At 34.3% G+C, this 19,553-nt stretch overlaps 3 protein-coding genes across 4 annotated transcripts; 2 read left to right on the top strand and 1 right to left on the bottom strand.

Annotated features, from left to right (window-relative positions):
- Positions 1 to 319: 319 nt before the first annotated feature.
- On the bottom strand, positions 320 to 3,931 carry LOC145586675 (ras-related protein RABD2a-like). Its single transcript, XM_081643566.1, has 8 exons — positions 3,749 to 3,931; positions 2,852 to 2,924; positions 2,153 to 2,200; positions 2,018 to 2,065; positions 1,775 to 1,846; positions 1,513 to 1,668; positions 1,312 to 1,415; positions 320 to 630 (listed from the first exon to the last, which is right to left on the bottom strand). The coding sequence occupies exons 1-8, from the start codon at positions 3,760 to 3,762 to the stop codon at positions 537 to 539; spliced, it is 609 nt and encodes a 202-aa protein (XP_081499692.1). The 5' UTR covers positions 3,763 to 3,931; the 3' UTR covers positions 320 to 536.
- Positions 3,932 to 6,036: 2,105 nt separating this feature from the next.
- Positions 6,037 to 14,439, top strand: LOC145585555 (dol-P-Man:Man(7)GlcNAc(2)-PP-Dol alpha-1,6-mannosyltransferase-like). Of its 2 annotated transcripts, XM_081642256.1 has the most exons (20): positions 6,037 to 6,165; positions 6,252 to 6,337; positions 6,447 to 6,488; positions 6,592 to 6,637; positions 7,043 to 7,129; positions 7,417 to 7,472; positions 7,911 to 8,028; positions 8,484 to 8,542; positions 9,416 to 9,487; positions 10,198 to 10,261; positions 10,464 to 10,567; positions 10,733 to 10,804; positions 11,090 to 11,176; positions 11,267 to 11,334; positions 11,658 to 11,726; positions 11,817 to 11,899; positions 13,142 to 13,238; positions 13,726 to 13,791; positions 13,896 to 13,989; positions 14,086 to 14,439. In XM_081642256.1, the coding sequence occupies exons 1-20, from the start codon at positions 6,129 to 6,131 to the stop codon at positions 14,167 to 14,169; spliced, it is 1,491 nt and encodes a 496-aa protein (XP_081498382.1). In that variant the 5' UTR covers positions 6,037 to 6,128; the 3' UTR covers positions 14,170 to 14,439. The 2 variants fall into 2 exon arrangements, with proteins under 2 accessions (XP_081498382.1, XP_081498383.1); XM_081642257.1 differs by lacking the exons at positions 13,142 to 13,238; positions 13,726 to 13,791; positions 13,896 to 13,989; positions 14,086 to 14,439 and adding an exon at positions 12,174 to 12,769.
- A 774-nt stretch (positions 14,440 to 15,213) lies between these two features.
- Positions 15,214 to 18,392, top strand: LOC145586672 (pentatricopeptide repeat-containing protein At1g02150-like). The gene is made up of 2 exons (XM_081643564.1): positions 15,214 to 15,717; positions 16,731 to 18,392. The coding sequence occupies exons 1-2, from the start codon at positions 15,346 to 15,348 to the stop codon at positions 17,967 to 17,969; spliced, it is 1,611 nt and encodes a 536-aa protein (XP_081499690.1). The 5' UTR covers positions 15,214 to 15,345; the 3' UTR covers positions 17,970 to 18,392.
- The last annotated feature ends 1,161 nt before the right edge of the window (positions 18,393 to 19,553 follow it).

Below are 19,553 nucleotides of genomic sequence, written 5' to 3'. Positions count from 1 at the left end.
CTTTTATGGGTCTTAGTTGTTAGAAGGCAGTATAAGGCACGAAAACACAAAATCATTCGCTCAATTTTGTTATTGAAATAGATTTAGTCTTTTTGGTCCCTCAATCATACATGTATGTTCATTTCTTAAATGTTTGCAAATTATGCGGCAGTAGGGTATTACTGGTAGATTACCAGGCGAATAAGCAACCTCAATTCTTAAGGTATGGTGAAGGTTACAGAGGAATATAATGGCAACTCATGTACACATTAGGTAGAATAGAAATTCTAAAAATCAATCATTTTTACAGAGGAATAGAAACTGCAGAAAGTTGATGATAGGTAAATAAATTCATGCTAAAATTTTCAGTAAAATCCATCATTTTTATACAAATCTACTTGTAGAAAAGAATGAGAATCTTCAAGTTAACAAATTGCAAACCGCTAAAAACACGGAACCTAGATAAGACCGCGTTGATGAATGTTGAATTTCAAATAATATTGCAGCAAAATCAGATTCTTACATGCCACAATGTGGCACCAAAATATAATATTCCCCTAAGTAGAGCAGCACCCACTCTTCTGTGCAACTGGCTGACCTCGGATCTGAACTGTTGGAGGCCTGGCATTGTTCATGGGTTGGCTGGCCATCCTGTCATCAAAATGTATATAAAAACTAAGTCATCTATTGAACAATTTTTCTTAAAAAAAGAAAAGATTAAAAAAAGAAAGAAGCACGAAAAGAAGAGAAAAAGAGATGCATAAAAAAAAGTAGATACTTCAAAAATACCATTAATCATATTGAGATTATTAATTAATAAAGCAAAAGGTAACATTCCACTATAGGTTATCCTAAACCCTAATCAGATTGCACTATCATTATTTTGGAATAATTCTCAATGACAAAAGGACAAATTCGCAATAGATCAGAAAAGATCAGATAATACTACACAAGCACTACCAGGTGCTTCATCACATTAAAGAATATAGGCTAGGGATGGTAAGCATCATAACATGTTGTAATACTTGATTAATGTACTGTTTGAAGAAAAGTTGGTAAATTCTAAAATCATTTTCATAATTTATCCTACCTATGTAAGGTTTTCTAAATTCAGTATATATGTTCATCAAACATTGATACCATGTGCAAAATACTTGTTAAGAGCAACTAATTACAGAAAACCGTTTTTAAAATTCCCATTTTTAAAGCATAAGATTTTGCAAATTAGTTAAGTCACATGGTAAATTTCACCAAGGGCTCATTCCTGGGGAGAACTATACATGCAAGTATGCAACCACAATAATGTAAGTAAGATCAGGAAAATGTATATACCTGTTTTTGATAGAGCCAGTCATAGCCATGAAAGCCTGTTCTACATTAGTAGCATCCTTTGCACTGGTCTCCATAAAAGGTATGCCAATTTCATCAGCAAAAGCCTGTATAAGACAGAGAGGTGCAAATCAAGAGTTAAAATCCCATTTAAGCTGATCAGTGAAAATAATCCTATCACAAAACACGAGTTAGCTTAGTAACCTTGGCAGTTTCATATGGTACAGCTCTATTGGCAGCAAGATCACACTTGTTTCCAACCAGAAGTTTGTTAACATTGTCACTAGCATAACGATCAATTTCATTTAGCCACTGCTTCACGTTGTTGAAACTTTCCATATCTGTCACATCATAGACCACCTACGATGTCATACATAAAACTCCAGTTAGTAAATCAGCTGGGGTGTTAAAATCATGAAAAAAATTAGAAGAGGCACCTAAGCCAAAGCATAGCTATTTAACTCACAATGATTCCATGTGCTCCACGGTAGTAGCTGCTAGTGATTGTCCTAAAACGCTCTTGTCCAGCAGTGTCCCACTGGATGTCAGAGAAAGCATTATTACATTAGATGTTTTATTTTAAGGGATGGCTAGACATGTACGTACATGCCAAGAAAGCCACTCAAAGGATTTGATTATCTCCATAAGTAAATGCATTTTTTTTCCTTTGAGAGAACAAAGATGTCAGACAGAAGAAAAATAAACTTACAATCTGAAGTTTAATGGTCTTTCCATCTTGCTCCACTGTGCGAATTTTCTACATTCACAAATATAACTATATAAGATCAAGCTAGTAAGATAAAGAACAAATCAACTACTAAAAGCTGGGTCAGAGAACACTCACGAAATCAACTCCAATAGTGCTTATGTAGCTTTCCAAATATGAGTCATCCTGCAACAACAATAGATTGTGGATGTAAGAACAGACAATCAGTGAGCTGTGCACAATATATATCTACTATGACAGCTGCAAGAGCCTCACGACAAAACCGAGGTGTAAGTCAAGTGGGTAGAAAGGCAAAATCACATTCACAATTACACAAGATGGCATAACACCCTTCCATATAAAACTCGTAAAGTCAAGATTAGGGAATCATTTATCAAAAAATTGAGCATCAAAGAATTTCAATAATAGCCAAATAACTATAATTGGGGTTTGAGACAGCAGACGCTTTAGTTAAAGGTCCAACGGATGGGGAAAAAAGAGAGGTAGGTTTCAACATTATAGATAGCACATGCACAATAAGTTTTGAGAAATATTAATGTGAAGACGTGGCTACAAACTTACAAAAAGCCGGAAAGAAAAGGAGGGCAAATCAGAAGCACTCTCTTGCAGAGTTGCAGATTGATAAACAAATGGCATACTAAATTCATAAGCCTCTGTCTCCTAATAATAAAAGCACAGAAATGACTTCCACACCACAGTTCGCATTCTACTTTTCTAAGTCCGACGCCATATATTATAAAACAACAACTAGCAACTACAACGAAAAGGCATAAACGCCCATAAAATGATCATAAAATATGAGCTTATGAAGCTTACCGCAAATCTCAGGAGAAGACATGATTTTCCGACACCTGAATCTCCAATAAGCAAAAGCTTGAAAAGGTAATCACTGCAATCAAAAGCATCACCATTCAAGGTAAATGACAGCACAAGAATTAAAAAGCTTGCAACATCACTAAACTTCAAGACAAAATACTGAGTAAGAAGAAAAGGGCCGCCGAAGGGAGCGGCTTCTACCTACATTATAGTATATATTTTATCTATAATTGAACATCAAATTCATCAACTGACTTTTTCACCCAATAAATTGCATTTCTCCACCTTAGTTAGACAAGCCCTTAATAGTTCTCCGAGTCTTCAATAACTTCAAACTCGACATCCGTTCACAGTTAGCTAGCAGCTGGTGCCTGGTGGATGTACAGTCTAACTCCGACAAACAACACCGACTACGAAACGTCCTCAATGCTTCCACAAATCAAACACAATGCTATTCTTTTCCCAATATTTCTTAAAATCCAACCAAATCCTATTTCACGAAAGAGTTCAAATTCCGCCTCGAAATAGAGTGTTTTCAAGGATTTAGCCTTCTATCATGAATTTCATTGCTATTACAAACAATAATTACGCTGAACAGATGTTTTATGAACTGAATTCTCCTTAATTCATACCTCCTACCTTCCAACTTCAAAATTCAACCAAAATTCACCTTTGCCAACAACTCAAACAAGCGATCTTTCACCAAAAAAATAAACAAAATCCAAATCTAACAGATAACACCACAGATCAACCGACAATTTCAATCACAAACAAAAACAATCAAAACCTCAATCAACAAAATCACACAATCAACTAATTTCCACAAAATTACGAATCAAAACAATCCAAAACCCTCAAAATTCGGATCAAATCGAAGAATTAAAAAAGAAAACTTACTACTCGGGATTCATGACTGAACAGTAAAATTGAAGAAGGATCAAGAAGAAAGGAAACAACGCGTAAAACTCGCCGGAATAAGAAATTCGCCGGCGAAAATCGACTGGAAAATTGCGGATCTCCGACGAAAGGAAGGTCAGCAGAAAGAGGAGAGAGAAAGAGAATTGAAGAGAGAGAAAGGAAGAATAAGAAGGTGAGGGAGTTAATATAAACAAGAGGGAAGTAACGAAGATGGCACGAAAGAGACGTCTTGTAATCCTAATTTTATTGTATTATTTGTATTTTGATGAAAATTAAAATATTGATTTTGGAATTTTTGAAAGAAAATTAGAATTTGAGGTGTGGAAGAGTAGTTGCCTCGTTTTGTTATTCCTTGTGTCGCACAGATAAAGTTACTTCGTCGCTAATTAATGGAAGTTGTGTGGAAGTCAAACTACGATGAGTAGAGTGGTTTAATTGGTTAACAATTTATCATTTTTTGTTATTCGTTATAACCCTATATGAGGATATTGCGGAATATTATAAACATCAGCATGTGAGATGGATAAGAGTTTATGCGTTTATAGAAAAAAGACAAAAGAAATATAAAAGTCAATTTTAATATGCTTGTACTCCCTCCATCTCTATTTGATAGTCACTTATTTCATTTTTGGTGCTTCAAAATGTAAGTCACATTTGCTTTTTTCAAGTATTATTAATATTAATTTTTTACCAAAATTCTCTCCAATTTGCAAAAATATTTGTGCGAATTTAACTTTTCCATGTAAATTTGCTTTCTCATGTACTTTAATTACTTTCTCTCTCTATTTTTTGCATACCCAATGTAAATTTACTTTTTCAATATATTTTTGTTACTTCTTATTCATGTTTATTAATTCCCGTCAAAATTGTCCAAAAGTGACTATCAAATAGGGACGAAGGGAGTATTTATTACTCTGTGTTTTCTTCTATCACTAGATTTATAAATATAATGACGTGAATATATTAGAAATAATAAAGATATTGTTAGTTTCTTAAACATGGAGTAATGATCCACAAATATCTAGAAGTGTACTTGTATTAGAGATATGATATACTTGATCCTATAAGAATCAATTTTAAGGAACAATGAGAAGAAAGAAAACTTTATTTTCATGAAATCGACCTTAAATAGAAAGTGTTCACGACTCACGAGCATCGATATCTATTTATTAAATTATTTACGCATTTATTATTGATATATTTGTTTATTCTGTAATATATATACATTTTCATACCGGTGTTGTCTTGCCTCTGCTTCCAACTAATAGCAATAAATGCAAGATTTACGTAACCATGACAAATAAATAAAAAAGAAACAATGCAAAATATATACTCCAAATGTATTTATTTTTGGTCCAAATAAGCACTCCAAATGTAAAAACTCATAATTAAAAAAAAAAAAAAATTCCAAAACTTTTTGTAATATGTTTACATGTATAATGTATTGTTAAGTTAATAATTCTGCACATGAATACATGATGACATGGTGCATTGTGTAAAATTTTGGAGCATCAAACTTTAGTTGTCATTGTTCCAAATTATTTTAAAACGACAATTTAGCGTGTATAAAAACTACTCCGTATATGAATTTGTAAAAGTAAAACAATTTGGTATATAAACATCTGTAAAATTATTATCATGGATATAAATTGACTTTGATCTACTAAATAGTATTAATCAATCTTACCTTTTGCAACATTTTTTTTTAAATCTTTTGAAGTTGGTGACATTTTGTAATATTTCTTTTAAAGAGGGTTATGTGCAAAAGAAAACAAGATTTAAAAGGCGGTTATATGCAAAATTTCAATAAATTTAATTAAATCCAAAATTTATACATAAAAAAATAGTTCAAAAATTCACTGTTATAGTTCGTTGTAAAGGGTGATCCAGTACGAGTCCCACTAGTCGCATAGTCCCTATATGCAAAAATGCATATAGGAGGGCAAAAGTGGAAAAGCGCTGAGGTTTGACATCCAGAATGGTACTTTTTATGGTTACAGTGGTACATTTTTTGTACTATTATGCATGTATATTGTACCATTAGATCTAAGTACTACTATTATATCTCACAATGGTATAATATTTTGATGTACCATTTACATACTTATTTGTACTATTAGCATAATATTTATACCACTACAACTTTTAATGGTACTATTTACCTATCAAATGGTACTTTATACTCCAACTACAACTTCAACTTTATTACTACATTGCCATCCTATATGCAATGTTTGCATATAGGAGCTATGCGCCAGACCTTCTCCATCCAGTACCATCAGAATTCGACCCAACAACAACACTATTCCATCACTCCGTTTCCTTCAATTTTTCACTGTACGTTTAAGCCTCTGCTCAAATGGCTCGCAAATCTGCCAAATTCCTTGATAATTACGGTAAAATTAACTTTATGATCCCTTTTTTTTTAAGATTAATAGGGTTTTAATTATGCTAATCACATGAATTTGTATTAATTTTTAAGGGTATGATTTGATTTTGGGAGCAGTAGCTGCATTCTTTGTATTTGCCATACCTTATACTAAAGTTGAAGAAAGCTTTAATATGCAGGTATTATAACACTTAAAACCCAGAATTTTAATTTGTGGGTTTTGTTAATTTTACCCAATTTATCCATTTTTTTGGTTTAATTGTTTGTTGTAATTGTTTGATTAAATAGGCAATGCATGATATACTATATAATCGACAGCATTTGGCTGAGGTATGTTGATTTGGGTGATGTTTGTGCATTGAGGTTACAGTGATTATGCTAATTTTTCTTTTTCATTGATTAATTTTAATGTTTAATGATTCACTTACAACAGTATGATCATTTGGAGTTTCCCGGTGTCGTTCCGAGGACTTTCATTGGTGAGATTTGATGTTTGTTATTGCCTATTGATCATTGTTTTGTGTAGTGAAATTTGTGTATTATTAGTATCCAAAGTCATGGATTTTTTGCAATTTTAAACAATTGTTATTGTTTCATGGATCGGAAATCACATTATTCTTGATATTGCAAAATGATTGGGGAAAAGTATCTATCATAAGCTGTAAATTTTTTCAATATTTAAGTGCTCCTGCTAAAGATTGTTTCTTTACCTAGATTGGGGGCGGGGTTGAGAATCCCCCATAAGATGTTTTAAAGAGAGGAATTTATTCAAGTAATAAACTAATAACTCGTCAGTTTATTCAAGTCTCAAAGTTTGATTACTCATAGGTTATGTTTCAAGAAAATTTTCTCTTAACATTGTTATCTTTTTTTTCTGTTGGTAGGTGCTTGGGTTGTGTCAATTTTGGCATCTCCGTTTGTATCATTCATCAATTTTCTGCATTTGCCTAAGATCTATAGTCTCTTTGTAGGTGAGATTCTTTGATCTTTAATACATAGCTGAAGTCCGTCTTCTCTTTCTTTCGTCAATTACTATGAATGTTTTTTTTTCAGTTTTAAAAAATTGTCATTTCTTCAGTCTAGTTTACACGACACACTAATTATGAAACTACCTATATATTGCTGGATGGCTGGATCTGGTTGTGCTTGTCTTTGAATAACTCATGTAATTCTTGATATTTTATTATATCTGTCTTTCACCAGTCCTATATAGTCTTGTCCATGACTTGGATTTTGTGATTCTTTCTTTTCTGTCTAGTTCGTTTGGTGTTAGGCTGCATCATACTTTCCACCTTACGCTTTTTCCGGCTTCAGGTATGTAGTTTCTTCTTACTGTTACATATTTTTATAAACTTAATTTGATTTTACTTGTGTGCATTTTGTCTTTTGATCTTTGTTTACCTTTGCATCTACTAAATCTAAGTTGTGATGTGTTTGTCAATCACATGGATCTAATAACCAAGTGATGATAAAATTAGAAAGTGGTGGGCGCCTTCATGTAGTATATTAAATATTTCTTGAGATTTTTGATTAAACAGTGTCCTTAATTATTGTATATTAGACGAGAGGCCAACATATCGACTGAAATTTGAATGCTAAATTAAATAAGTTGCATATAATATCCCATGTGTTATGAACTTATGCTTTAGACCATTGTTACTAGCTTAGATTTTATAAATCTCTGCTTTGGTTCCGTATCTTAAAACTGAATTCTACCAATTACTTACTCTGAACTTTGCTTTGTTATTACAGATCCGAAGCAAGTTTGGTCTCCAAGTAGAAGCTTTCTTTGTACTGTTAACAGCTCTTCAGTTTCACTTGCTATTTTACAGCACACGTCCTCTTCCAAACATACTGGCATTGGGTTTAGGTGAGTACCTTTTATATCTATCTTTTTCTATGTCTCTCCTTTACCATCATTGACCTAGGTGAACCTCATATTTCACTCAAGTCTAATTTTCTCCTCATCATTTTTCTTTCTAATGGAGGTGAACATTATCATTTATGATTCTTCATTTAATTTTGGGTAGTCTTGGACTGGAAATTGGAAAGAACTAGTACATGATTAGTAGTCAACTGCATTGGGTGATGGTGATATGATTAAAATCCTATTACCATACATTTAAGGACCTTGAGGTCATTTCTACTTCACATGATTCCTTGCATGGGATAAGGAGCTTGTTTCTTTTCTTTAATTTCTTCCTTTGAAATTTGAATCCAAAATATGCTTGAGATATGGATGCCTAAGTTTTTTTCATCTGCTTACTAGTCAAGTTACTAGCTGAATGCTTCACTTCCTGAACTGATGTGTCACTTGTACTGCAGTCAATATGGCGTATGGTTACTGGTTAAAGGGGAGCTGTTATACAGCATTACAATTTCTGGTGCGTCTTTCCTGCCGTGTACATTCAATCCCGAGATATAAATCATCTATGGTCAATGTCCGGTGATATTAAGCCTGAAAAGGTTCAATTTTCAGTGATGGTCCTTGAGGGCTTGAGGCTGCACAATATTTTGATTTAACAGGATCCATGAAACACAAATGCTTGGAAAACCTCTTTTATCCATTAGTTTTTTCAGTCTTAGCATATGATGATTTAAGGTTGACCCAACTAAGAAATTCTCTAGCGCAAGATTTTCTCTGGAGTATATAAGTTTTCTTTTAGGATGGAGGAGCAAAAGATACTGCAAGGATTGTCGTCTTTTAATTTTGAAAGAAATGGAGAATGTTTAGGTTGGGGTCCCACCCATTACTGAATTGGGCATCAAATTTTTTTCCTAGCACCTTTGTAGAACAGTTGATTATTAATGTTCTAGGTGTGCCTCTGTTTCTCTACCTGTTTGATTCACTATTTTTTCTCTTTCCTTGGATAATACATGAGCTTATAATCCTTTACTTTTAGCTATATGGTATTTCAAACATTTCACAATATATTCTATGGGTCATGGATGCACTCATTTTTTAACTGTGTAACGTCAGTTTTCCTTTTTCTTAGATTTGTAGTATAGGCTCCGTGAATCCATCCTTTTACTCCCTCTATCCTATGACTAGTTGACTTCCCAATTTTAGGAGCTTGTTTAAGAAATTATCTCTCTACTATTTCACGCTGTTTAGAGGTAAGGCTGCGTAGATCTGGAATTCCCCTAGATCTTGTGTAGTTGTGTACAGTGGAAGCCATGCTGGAAACTGTTGGGCCCCTACAGGTCCCTGGTTTCTTTTTTTGGGTTAATAAAGCGTTCTGCTCTCTCTATGTCAGGTTATTGCAACATTGATTTTCAGATGTGATGTGTTACTGTTAGCCTGCCCCATCGGTCTTCAGCTTTTGTTGGTATGTTTTCGGCAGACCCTAAAGAACTCTAAATACATTTTTTCTCCTTTTGTGATTATTATTTATCTTTTATTTATTTCAGATATCCATCGTATATGCTTTCTTGTTGAAGAACAAGCACTATTCAATTATCTGTTTTTGATTTTGGCATGTATTTTCGTGCATCATCAGTTTTGCATGTTAGTAATTATTTCCAATTGAACTTACAGTTAACTTGCCATCATATATCTAATTGAAATAAGCTCTTTGCCATTGTAACGGTAAGGATAAATTTTAAGAGATTACATTCTTTGTCTTTCATAGTACAATATCATTTATGATGCTTTGTTGTAAGGAAAAGAAATTATGTGTATTCTAAATCAGAAGTGAAATGGTGATCAATTGACAAGAGGGATTTTTTTTCTAATGAACTATTGCGTCGCTGCATATTTTGAATTATATCGACTGCATTTCTGGCCCTAAATTTATTGGCAGATAATTATTTAATTGTCAGATCTTAGCAATTACAAGGACAATTGCACAATTTTAGTGGAATATTAAGTGACTTGCATTCTTAGCCTTAACAGCTGCGATGCTTTAGCTATTGAAAATTTCAAAACATTAAACTGAATTTACTTTTACCTATGGTGGTGGTTTGCAAATTAGAATTTACAAGTTACAAATTGTTTCACTCATTGTTTTACTGACCAAAATTTTCTATGCAATGGCAGAGCAGATCAGTCTCATTGTGGAAAGCAATTAAATGCTGTTCCACGGCAGCTATACTTTCCATAGGTAAGTAACTTTACCTCTGATAATATCTTATAGAGCATCACAAATTACCCCTGCTCCCCATCCTCGCTAAAAGTTTGACATTAATCTCCTTTTACACACCTCCCAGGAACAAATAAAGATGTAAACGAGTAATGTACCTACAGGGTGTTTGATGATTATCAACCAGTGGCTAACCTTTTGATTTTGTGCACAATATTTGCAGGTCTTACCGTTCTAGTTGATTCAATAATGTGGAGACGGGTTGTTTGGCCAGAATTTGAAGTTTTCTGGTTCAACTCTGTGTTAAATCGGAGCTCTGAATGGGGTGTATCCTTCCAGCAGTAAAATACCTCCCCCCACCCTCTTCTTTGTTCTCTGTTTTGGCTGTGTTGTGGTAGGCTGGGTGTCACTGATCCATATAGCTTTAGGACCATCTATATACACTAGTTGAATCCTTGTTTCCATAGTTTGTCCTTAATACTATCGCCTTAGGTCTCTTCAATTCACTGGTATTTCACTTCAGCACTTCCCAGGTCACTGCTTGCGGCATATCCACTCGTTCTGGTGAGTGTGAATATGAAAAATATACTTCTTTCTGCAAATCCATACAATTTCATATTTTCATGATGTTTCGATTTGCATAGTGATATCATTACTAGGTTTTGAAAGTTTCATGGGCAATGAGAAGTCCCTTTGATTGTTAGTTTTTTACTTTTTTGTATAGCCCTTTTGCATAATTGCATGTATACCTTGTAATTGGTTATCTGCTAGCTTTTCTGTTCAACTACAACTCTTTTGATTCTAGATCCCTTATACTATTGTAATCTTATTTGAGACTTCCTTTTACAGCTTGGTCTGTTACTTGATAGGAGGATTTTACCCTATCTGCTCCCAGTTTTGTCCTTTGTGATCCTGTATTCCAAATTACCTCACAAGGTATGCTTCTCTTGGATGTATTCATATGCTTAATTATAGGCTTTATAGCTATCTACAGGATCTGAGTACAGTGAATTTGAAATGTTGCAGGAATTACGATTTGTCATTAGTTCTATTCCAGTTTTTAACATGACTGCTGCAATATCAGCAAGCAGAATGTATGGCTTTCGGTTCTATCTCTTTTGTTACATAAATTTCATTGAGTAAAATTTGGACGTGTCTAGCAGATTGATCTGTGTTTTAAATTCTGAAAATAAATCCGCAGTTGACTTTGTTATGGAATACATGCTTGCCTGTCTTATTACTTAAAAGTGTGCTGTCTTAACTACTTATTTAGGCTGTAATTTGGTTTTTGCAATTTGCATGTAATTTATTCTAAATGAAGTCTCTAAGGTATTAGGTATAATGGCATATTGTTCCTTCGTATATTTGATAGTATTTTTTTTTTTTTTTTTAAATTTATTATTTTTTTGTGTTACAGATACAATAACAGGAAAAAGAGCTTTTGGAGGTTGATTTATTTTGGAATGCTTGGCCTATTCTTAATCAGGTAAATTCTATGATAGAAGTAGCAAGTTATTAGAAAGTTATAGCTGAAACACTTTTGCTCATTCTGTTTTTTCTATCATCCACTCTGTAGTTTAGGGTGCACAATATTATTTTTCATGGCATCATACCATAATTATCCCAGTGGCTATGCTCTAAGGAAGCTTCATGAAAAGGGTTTGTGCTCTCTCTCTCACTCCCCCCCCCCCCCCCTCTCTCTCTCTCTCTCTCTCTCCTGTGGATGAACTTGTGTCAGAGGAACATTTAATCACATAATTTACACAAAGAGGAGATTTTACTCTTTCTTTATGCCAATCTTACTGTTTTTGTTTTAACAACAAAAGCTATTCTTTGTCATGTCTTGGCTGTCTTGGCTTACTTTTCCTGTCTTAATTGCTGGTAACACAGTTATCTAGTGTTCATGGTGTCATGTTGTGCTCTTTACTTTCAGATCTCATTGCTTATCTTCAGCTGTTTACAGTTGGAGGAGAGAAGGAGAATATTGGTTAAAAAAGGGGGAGGTGGGTGTGAGGGTAGGAGAGAGATGAAGGAAAATGATCTTTGTTTGCATGGCCTCTCAACCACTACAAATTATAAAATGAAAGTTCATCATAATCATCATTAAGAGACCCCATCAGGCTGCTCCTCATTTATCTCTGTTCTGGACTGAACCAAGTGTAAAGTATTTTTTCCATACCCTTTTTTTTTTTTTCAAGGTTTTAAACTGATTTTCCACTGCCTTAATCAAAAGTCCTGCTATTTTTATTTTGCTGACCTATAATGGCTATAAGTTTTATATATGTCCCGTGAAAGCTTCATGAACTTCACATGCTGTAATTTGTGTAATTACCACTTTTGTGTTGAACTTTTTGTTGGCTTGAGCAGACAAATTTACATTTTGCATGACATATATTGCCATGGCCAATTGCCAAATAAAGAGGGTAGTTCAACCTGGGAAGAAGGGTTATAAGTGCCAGTTGCTCTTGATGAAGAGTGACCATTATAGGCTGTCTGTAGCAGGATTTAGGTTCGAAGTTGTTAATTCATTACCCGTTTAACCTCTTCTGATTTCATCTACAGTTTCTACACCATTTTGATTCTTTGTAGTCAATCAAGTACAATTTGCTGACCATTGAAGCAAATTGTTTTGGAAAAATCAAATTGTAGGGTTATAATTTGTGGTTAGAAGGCTGGGACTTAGTTGATATCCCTGGGTATTGGAACAGGTATCTTAGTTTCTTTTGGTAGGAAGGGGATGTTCTGTAAGTAGCTTTTCCCTAGGGAGAGAGTGGCCAATATCTTTTGTACCGGATTCTGTCCCGTGGTAGCTATCAAACATGTTCAGCTATACTCATATGAATGAACTCCCATTGCTTCTAGAGCAGACTTTCATGTTGAAACTTTCGGTTGTGTTGGCAGGTCATCTGAACCGCACTGGTGAAATTTCTGTTCACATAGACACTTATTCAGCCATGAATGGAATTACCCGCTTCTGTGAAAGCGGTCATCCGTGGAGGTACGCTTTGCTGAGCCTCTCATTCATTTATACTTTTCTATTAGGAAAGGCATATGGTTCGTACCCTATTAGGGGAGGGTGTTTGTTTTCATTTGGAAGTTGAGTTTCACCTTATTCCTTCTTAAATACAAGGACAATCAATTATGTCTTGGAAATTTCTGCTAGCCATGCACGCCCCATGCTTCTAATCTCATGATAATTGACGCCCTCCACAATTTTCTTCTTGGTAGCCCTTATTTTCCTAAAAACTGTAGCCTTGATTAGAAAGTGTTACATGTTTTGTGATCTCTTGATTGATATTGTTCTTGGCTGGACTGCTGGAGGTGTGAGCTTCATCGACACCCCCTCATAACCCAACGTCTTGACACCTTTTTCTTATAGTTATATGTGGGGGAGAGGTGGGTGCTAAGAATCGTTGCAGAAGTATGTATTGTTGACATCCTGTTTGTACAGGATTTTAACTTCTCCTCTGTGCTCTTTGATGCAGGTACTCCAAAGAGGAGAATTTAGCTTCTCAAGATTATTATCATAGAAATTTCACCTACCTTCTGAAGTGAGTAACTGATTCTCTGGATGTGCCACTTCAATATAAGCAATTTATTCAATTCTACTGATGTTTCTAATGCTTTTTTTTTTTTTTTTTTTTTTTTTTGCCAGTGAGCGCTCCCATATTGATGGATATCAATGCTTGTTCGCAGTGGAAGGATTTTCCAAGGTTAACCTTCGAAAGAGTGTTCCACCTGTTGTTCTGGTAGGAAACTTTCAATGATGCAAGATTCAACCTAGAAACGATGTACTTTGAAGGCTATTTAAAATGATGTACGACTCTTTTATGTATATGTTGCAGGTGAAAGAACCCAAGGTGTATGCTCACGGATTTATGAGCAACATGGAAATTTTGGGCCGAAATTTCCCAGGATGTAAATTTTAATGAATTCATTCCAGGAATCGATTCATCAGTTCCCACTCTTTCTTAAGCATTTTTCCTAATGCTGCTTGTGAAGTTTCGAGTTGTAGAGCTGTTTCTGGTTTCCCCATGTCATATGACTCTAGTCTTACTTAATGTAGACAATGTTAATTTTTCCTTTTGTTTAGAGTTTTTTTTATTTTTTTTTTAATTTTATTTTTTTAGAACAAACAACAAAGTTTGTAGATGTGTCAAATACCCAATATAAAATTGACTTCATAAAGCAAATTTTTATACTCCATATTGGATGTCCACAAATTCCTTTACCCAAAGTTTCAATACCTTCTTGAAATTTCATTATTACTACTAATACTCGTAAAGTCGTAATCTTCATCTTAAAATCAAACGGAGTATTTGCAAACCAAAATTAATACTCCATTTTATAATAATTACGTCACTTTTCTTTTTCATTCATTTTTTTAATAATTGCAACACTTTATTATTAGGATTAGAAAAATACATTAAATTGTTTCACAAACCTTACAAACTCTACTTTATATTACTTGGCGGAATTGGACCTCTCTTCGTAATTAATATATGCTCTATCTTTCTTTCAAAAAAAAAAAAAAAAATCGCACTCTTTGTTGTAAACAAATATATAATCAGTCTTCTGACTCCATTTTATATGAAAATATTTTCAAAGTTTCTTCAATTAGACATTTTTTTTAAGAAAAAAAAATCTTGGGAGAAAATTCCATTAGCTTCAAATTCAATTACCATTATATAAGCTCAATTTTTATCCTACAATAGGACAACCTATGCTTTTGTGTTATGCTCTCTTCACTTTATTTTTTATGGTTTGAATTAATTGTTCGAATCAAAAGTATTTCTTTATGGTTTGATCTGATCTTATCTCATCAAATTTCAACACTGTTACGATTAATCCGAATCGGATGGACTATCAATTTTGGTATATACCCTAACTCCCCAAGGGGTTCTATTTCTATAGTTTTGAAGTCTCCAAGTCATAGAACTATAAAAGAGCCCAAAACCACACCCAAGTTGAAGCACTGATGACGTGCACTCTATCTTCTCCCCTTATTCAATACTCAGCTCTCACCATTACCAAACCAAAAACACAAATTTCCTTCATTTCCTCTCAAAATCAAATCAAAATCAAAAACCCTAAAACCCCAAAAGATGATTCTTCAATCTGCACTCTCACCTTCAACACCCCATTCTCTCTCCTCAAATTTCTCATCATATTCTCTCTCTTTCCCATCTGGGTCTCGCTCCTTTATCTCTTTTCCAAGTGTTAAACCCCTTAATAAATTTTCTGTAAAATGCTCTGTTCCTCAAGTTTATAGTCATGGAACTTTGGACTATGAAAAGAGACCAATGCCAAAATGGAACAATATTTATAGGAAGATTGCTTTGATGGATAACCCAGAGTTTGGGGTTGCTTCTGTGTTGAATCAGTTTGAGAATGAAGGTAAGAGGTTAACTAAATGGGAACTTTGTAGAATTGTTAGAGAGCTCAGGAAGTTTAAGAGATTTCAGCTCGCTCTTGAGGTAATTTTTTTGTTTTTTTTAAGCTTTGGATTTGGGTTTTATTTAAATTATTTTATGCGTTGAATTTTGTTTGCTTATAGTTGTATTTGAATTTTTAGATTGTGGTGGTAAATTTTGATACAGAAATAACATTTTTTGAGGTTGTTGAATTAATATATTGTGGGCATGTTGGTAAGAGAAATTTGCAAAGATTGAGTAATGTAACAGTTGTATATACTTATCCTCATTTGCGTGGATGGTAACTAGCTTAGTTGGTAAAGACTCGGTACGCGTGGTCGAATCTTGTCTACATCACTGACTTTTGTTTATGGTTCAGAACTTCGAATTTATTAGGTTAGGGTTAGGGATATGCTTAGGTTAATTGTTTGATTAATTTTAAAGTTTGGACTTGTCCTTGAAACACAAGTATAAGGATTTTATTGACTAATAAAAGCATAAAACTACAATAATGTGACTTTTGTACCCTTCGATATTGGCAATTGGTCTGGTGATGCTGCTTTATTGTCATTTCATCTGAGCATTTCCTATATATGCTCGTAAAAAAAAAAAAGCATAGAAATCGCGGAAGTATTACTATTGGACAGTTTCCTCTTCTCGGAGGACAGGAGGAGGGGTAAGGAATATCAGGTATATCGAAAGTTATGTGTTAATGTGGAAGTTATACAATATAAGGCTTCCCTAAATGGAAGGGGTTTTTGGTTGATTCTTCTTACTCCTAGAGCAAACTCTTTTCATGTGCACTACTTTAGATGTGGAAAGCTGTACTTCTAGCTCCAGATCAATCAAATTAACTTCCTTCCATATGGCCCCAGATACCTATATGTTGGGCAATTGTCGCTTGCCATGTAGCTGTTCAATTTTCGATTATTTGGTCCTTCCATGCTCTTCAGCATGTATTTATTGGAAATTTGTAAAAGGGTTTATTCAAATGCTCACGTATAATTCTTTTTGGCTCCTGTTTTTTGAACCTTTGTTGGGCTAATTGTAGCTTAATAAATTTTTTACATGTCCAGGTTTACGAATGGATGAGTAACAGAATAGAGAGATACAAAATAACCAGCAGTGATACAGCTATCCAACTAGACCTAATAGCCAAAGTTCGTGGAGTTGCAAGTGCCGAAGAATATTTTGCAAGGGTACCTGAGACACTCAAAGACAACCGAATTTTTGGAGCTCTCCTCAATGCCTATGCGGGTGCAAAAGTAAGGAACAAAGCAGAATCCTTGATGGGGCGAATGAGAGATAAAGGTTACCTTAATCACCCTCTTCCCTTTAATGTGATGATGACTTTTTACATGAAAATCAACGAATATGACCAAGTCGAGAAACTGGTTTCTGAAATGAAGCAGAGAGGCATACCGCTTGATCTGTACTCTTACAATATTTGGGTGTCTGCAAGAGGCTCGTATGGTTCTGCTGAAGGGATGGAACAAGTTTTTGAAGAAATGAAGTTGGAACCAACAATTGTTCCTAATTGGACTACTTACAGCACAGTAGCTGCTGTTTATATCAAGTTGGAAATGCTTCAAAAAGCAGGACAATGCCTTAAAGACCTCGAAACAAGAATCACTGGACGAGACAGGATGCCTTACCATTATCTTATAAGTCTCTATGGTAGTTTGGGAAACAAAGAAGAGGTTTACCGTGTTTGGAACACATATAAATCAACTTTTTCAAATGTCCCAAATTGGGGTTATCATTCTGTGATCTCTTCACTTATCAGGTTGGCTGATATTGAGGGAGCTGAGAAAATTTACGAAGAATGGCTTTCAGTGAAGGCTTCATATGACCCTAAAGTTGCGAATCTTCTCATGGGATGGTATGTTCGGGAAGAACCTTTTGAGAAAGTCAAGAATTTCTTTGACCACATGGTTGAAGATGGAGGGAAGCCAAATTCAGGCTCGTGGGAGATTCTTGGTGAAGGTCATATCAAAGAGGGAAGGATTTCTGAAGCATTATCTTGCTTCCGGGAAGCGGTGTTAGTTGACAGTCCATCAAATTGGAGGCCTAAACCTCCTAATGTGTCTGCATTTATAGAGCTATGTGAACAAGAAGCTGACCATACCAGCAAAGAGGACTTCATTGTATTATTGAAGCAACTTGGTTGTTTACAAGATGAATCATATAGGTCACTTCTAGTTGGACTTAGTGACATTGATATTGGCATGGACGAAGGGCAGTTTGTCTTTAATAAAGATGCTGAAGAGATGGAGAGCGAAGAACCTGAAATGCTGTTCTCAGTTGCGGAGTAATTAATAATCTGAAATTCAGTTACTCCGTATAGAGATGAACGGTGCATGAGGTGCATTGTTGTGAGAGCTAGTTTTCTAAGCACAGGGAGGTCAGAGTCACACGATTCTTGCAGCTTCTACCATGATGAGATGACATAGGCTATCAGTTTACCTCTCACAACCTCCATTTTCTCGGGGGAATGTTGTTTGAATATGTATCAAAAATTCCAAATTACTGGATTGTGAGTAATTAGGTTGCGTAGTTTTCTAAATTGAGTTGGGCTACAAAGTATGGTTGATGGATTATGTAGTTTACTAGTCATGTATATGAGCTCTTTCATTGCAGAACCTTGAAATATACTGATACTTCGGACTTCCAAAATGAAGGATTAGTTAAATGTGTATCCTTCACAATTTTGAAATTTAGTAAAAGTAATTCTTGTATCAATGATTTTGGCCCTTGGATTATCATGTTGGAGTATCGGAATTTATACGAAGTTATGCGTTGAATTATCACAAAGAGGCACGTTTATCAAAGGTTAATTGAAAATAGCCTTTATGTTATTGCAGGATAGTAGAAGAAAGTCTTGCATCCTTTAAATGTTGATGTTGTCAAATGATGTCAATGATTTCTTAACTTGCAAGATTCATGCGACTTTAATACTAGAAGTCTTAGAATATGAAATTATGAGAGGCATGATAACAAAATTCTTGCCTTTGGTAAGTTTATCCCTTAGACTCGACTCCTTTCTTTAGACTTTGCCACATCAGTTTTCCACTAAAATTTTTATGACTTTTTGTTATTCACTTACTTACAAAACTCACACAAATTTATCTTCACGAATTTCATTTTTGTTAATCTTGTACAAAAAATTTAAGACGCTCATAAAAAAAATAAAAGAATAATACAAGTAAAAGAAAGTTTTCAGGAGCAACATCTAAAAACTTTGACTAGTAACCGTAATAGCACTAACTTTTTTATCGGGTGCACAAAATATCATAAATGAAACCTAAGATCAGAAATTTTATTGAATATGTGGAATCTTTAATATTTTATTAACTTTTTGAAAATTTTAATATCAAATTTAGTCCTCAAGGTCCCCAAAACCTCAATGAGACATTTTTATAACATGCAAATCGATGATTTTTGTAATTTTTTTGCTAAATTTGATCTCAAAATTGACTAATTCAACCTCCGAAACCTCGTTTGATAATATTTTTTTTCCGCATACAAATCGAGGCACGCAATACCAAACGATTTTTTATGATAATAAAATATTAGATACCATGTCTTCGACCAAATTTTTGTAATCGAGCTTCATTTATGATATTTTGTGCACCTAATGAAGAAGTTTGTGTTGTTATAACTCCTAGTCAAAATTCATGCTGTTACTTGCACCTAGTTAAAAGTTCGTGCTGTTAAGGCCAGTTTCGTCTCAAATATATCGTATAATAAAAGTCTAAACAATATAAAGAGTGAGAGATAGCTTAAGTGATTAGAGCTAACCTCTCGATTCTAAGAGATCTTGGGATCGATTTTCATCAATTGTCCTTCTGACTCTTTAAGCACAAAAAAAATTAGTCAAAACTTTATCGAATGTAACG

Source organism: Chenopodium album, chromosome 16 (assembly GCF_948465745.1).
Source record: "Chenopodium album chromosome 16, dcCheAlbu1.1, whole genome shotgun sequence".
NCBI lineage: Eukaryota > Viridiplantae > Streptophyta > Magnoliopsida > Caryophyllales > Amaranthaceae > Chenopodium > Chenopodium album.
The sequence above is the reverse complement of the archived record's forward strand: the minus strand, read 5'-3'. Positions and strand labels throughout refer to the sequence as shown.

Coding starts and splice junctions, on each gene's coding strand:
- LOC145586675 (XM_081643566.1), bottom strand. Junction 2,201..2,851: donor GTCTTCTCCTGAGATTTGCG/GTAAGCTTCATA, acceptor TTGTTGTTGCAG/GATGACTCATATTTGGAAAG. Junction 631..1,311: donor ACTGGCTCTATCAAAAACAG/GTATATACATTT, acceptor TTTTGATGACAG/GATGGCCAGCCAACCCATGA.
- LOC145586672 (XM_081643564.1), top strand. CDS start 15,346: ATGATTCTTCAATCTGCACTCTCACCTTCAACACCCCATTCTCTCTCC. Junction 15,718..16,730: donor GATTTCAGCTCGCTCTTGAG/GTAATTTTTTTG, acceptor TTACATGTCCAG/GTTTACGAATGGATGAGTAA.
- LOC145585555 (XM_081642256.1), top strand. CDS start 6,129: ATGGCTCGCAAATCTGCCAAATTCCTTGATAATTACG. Junction 6,166..6,251: donor CAAATTCCTTGATAATTACG/GTAAAATTAACT, acceptor TTAATTTTTAAG/GGTATGATTTGATTTTGGGA. Junction 11,727..11,816: donor CTTGGCCTATTCTTAATCAG/GTAAATTCTATG, acceptor TCCACTCTGTAG/TTTAGGGTGCACAATATTAT.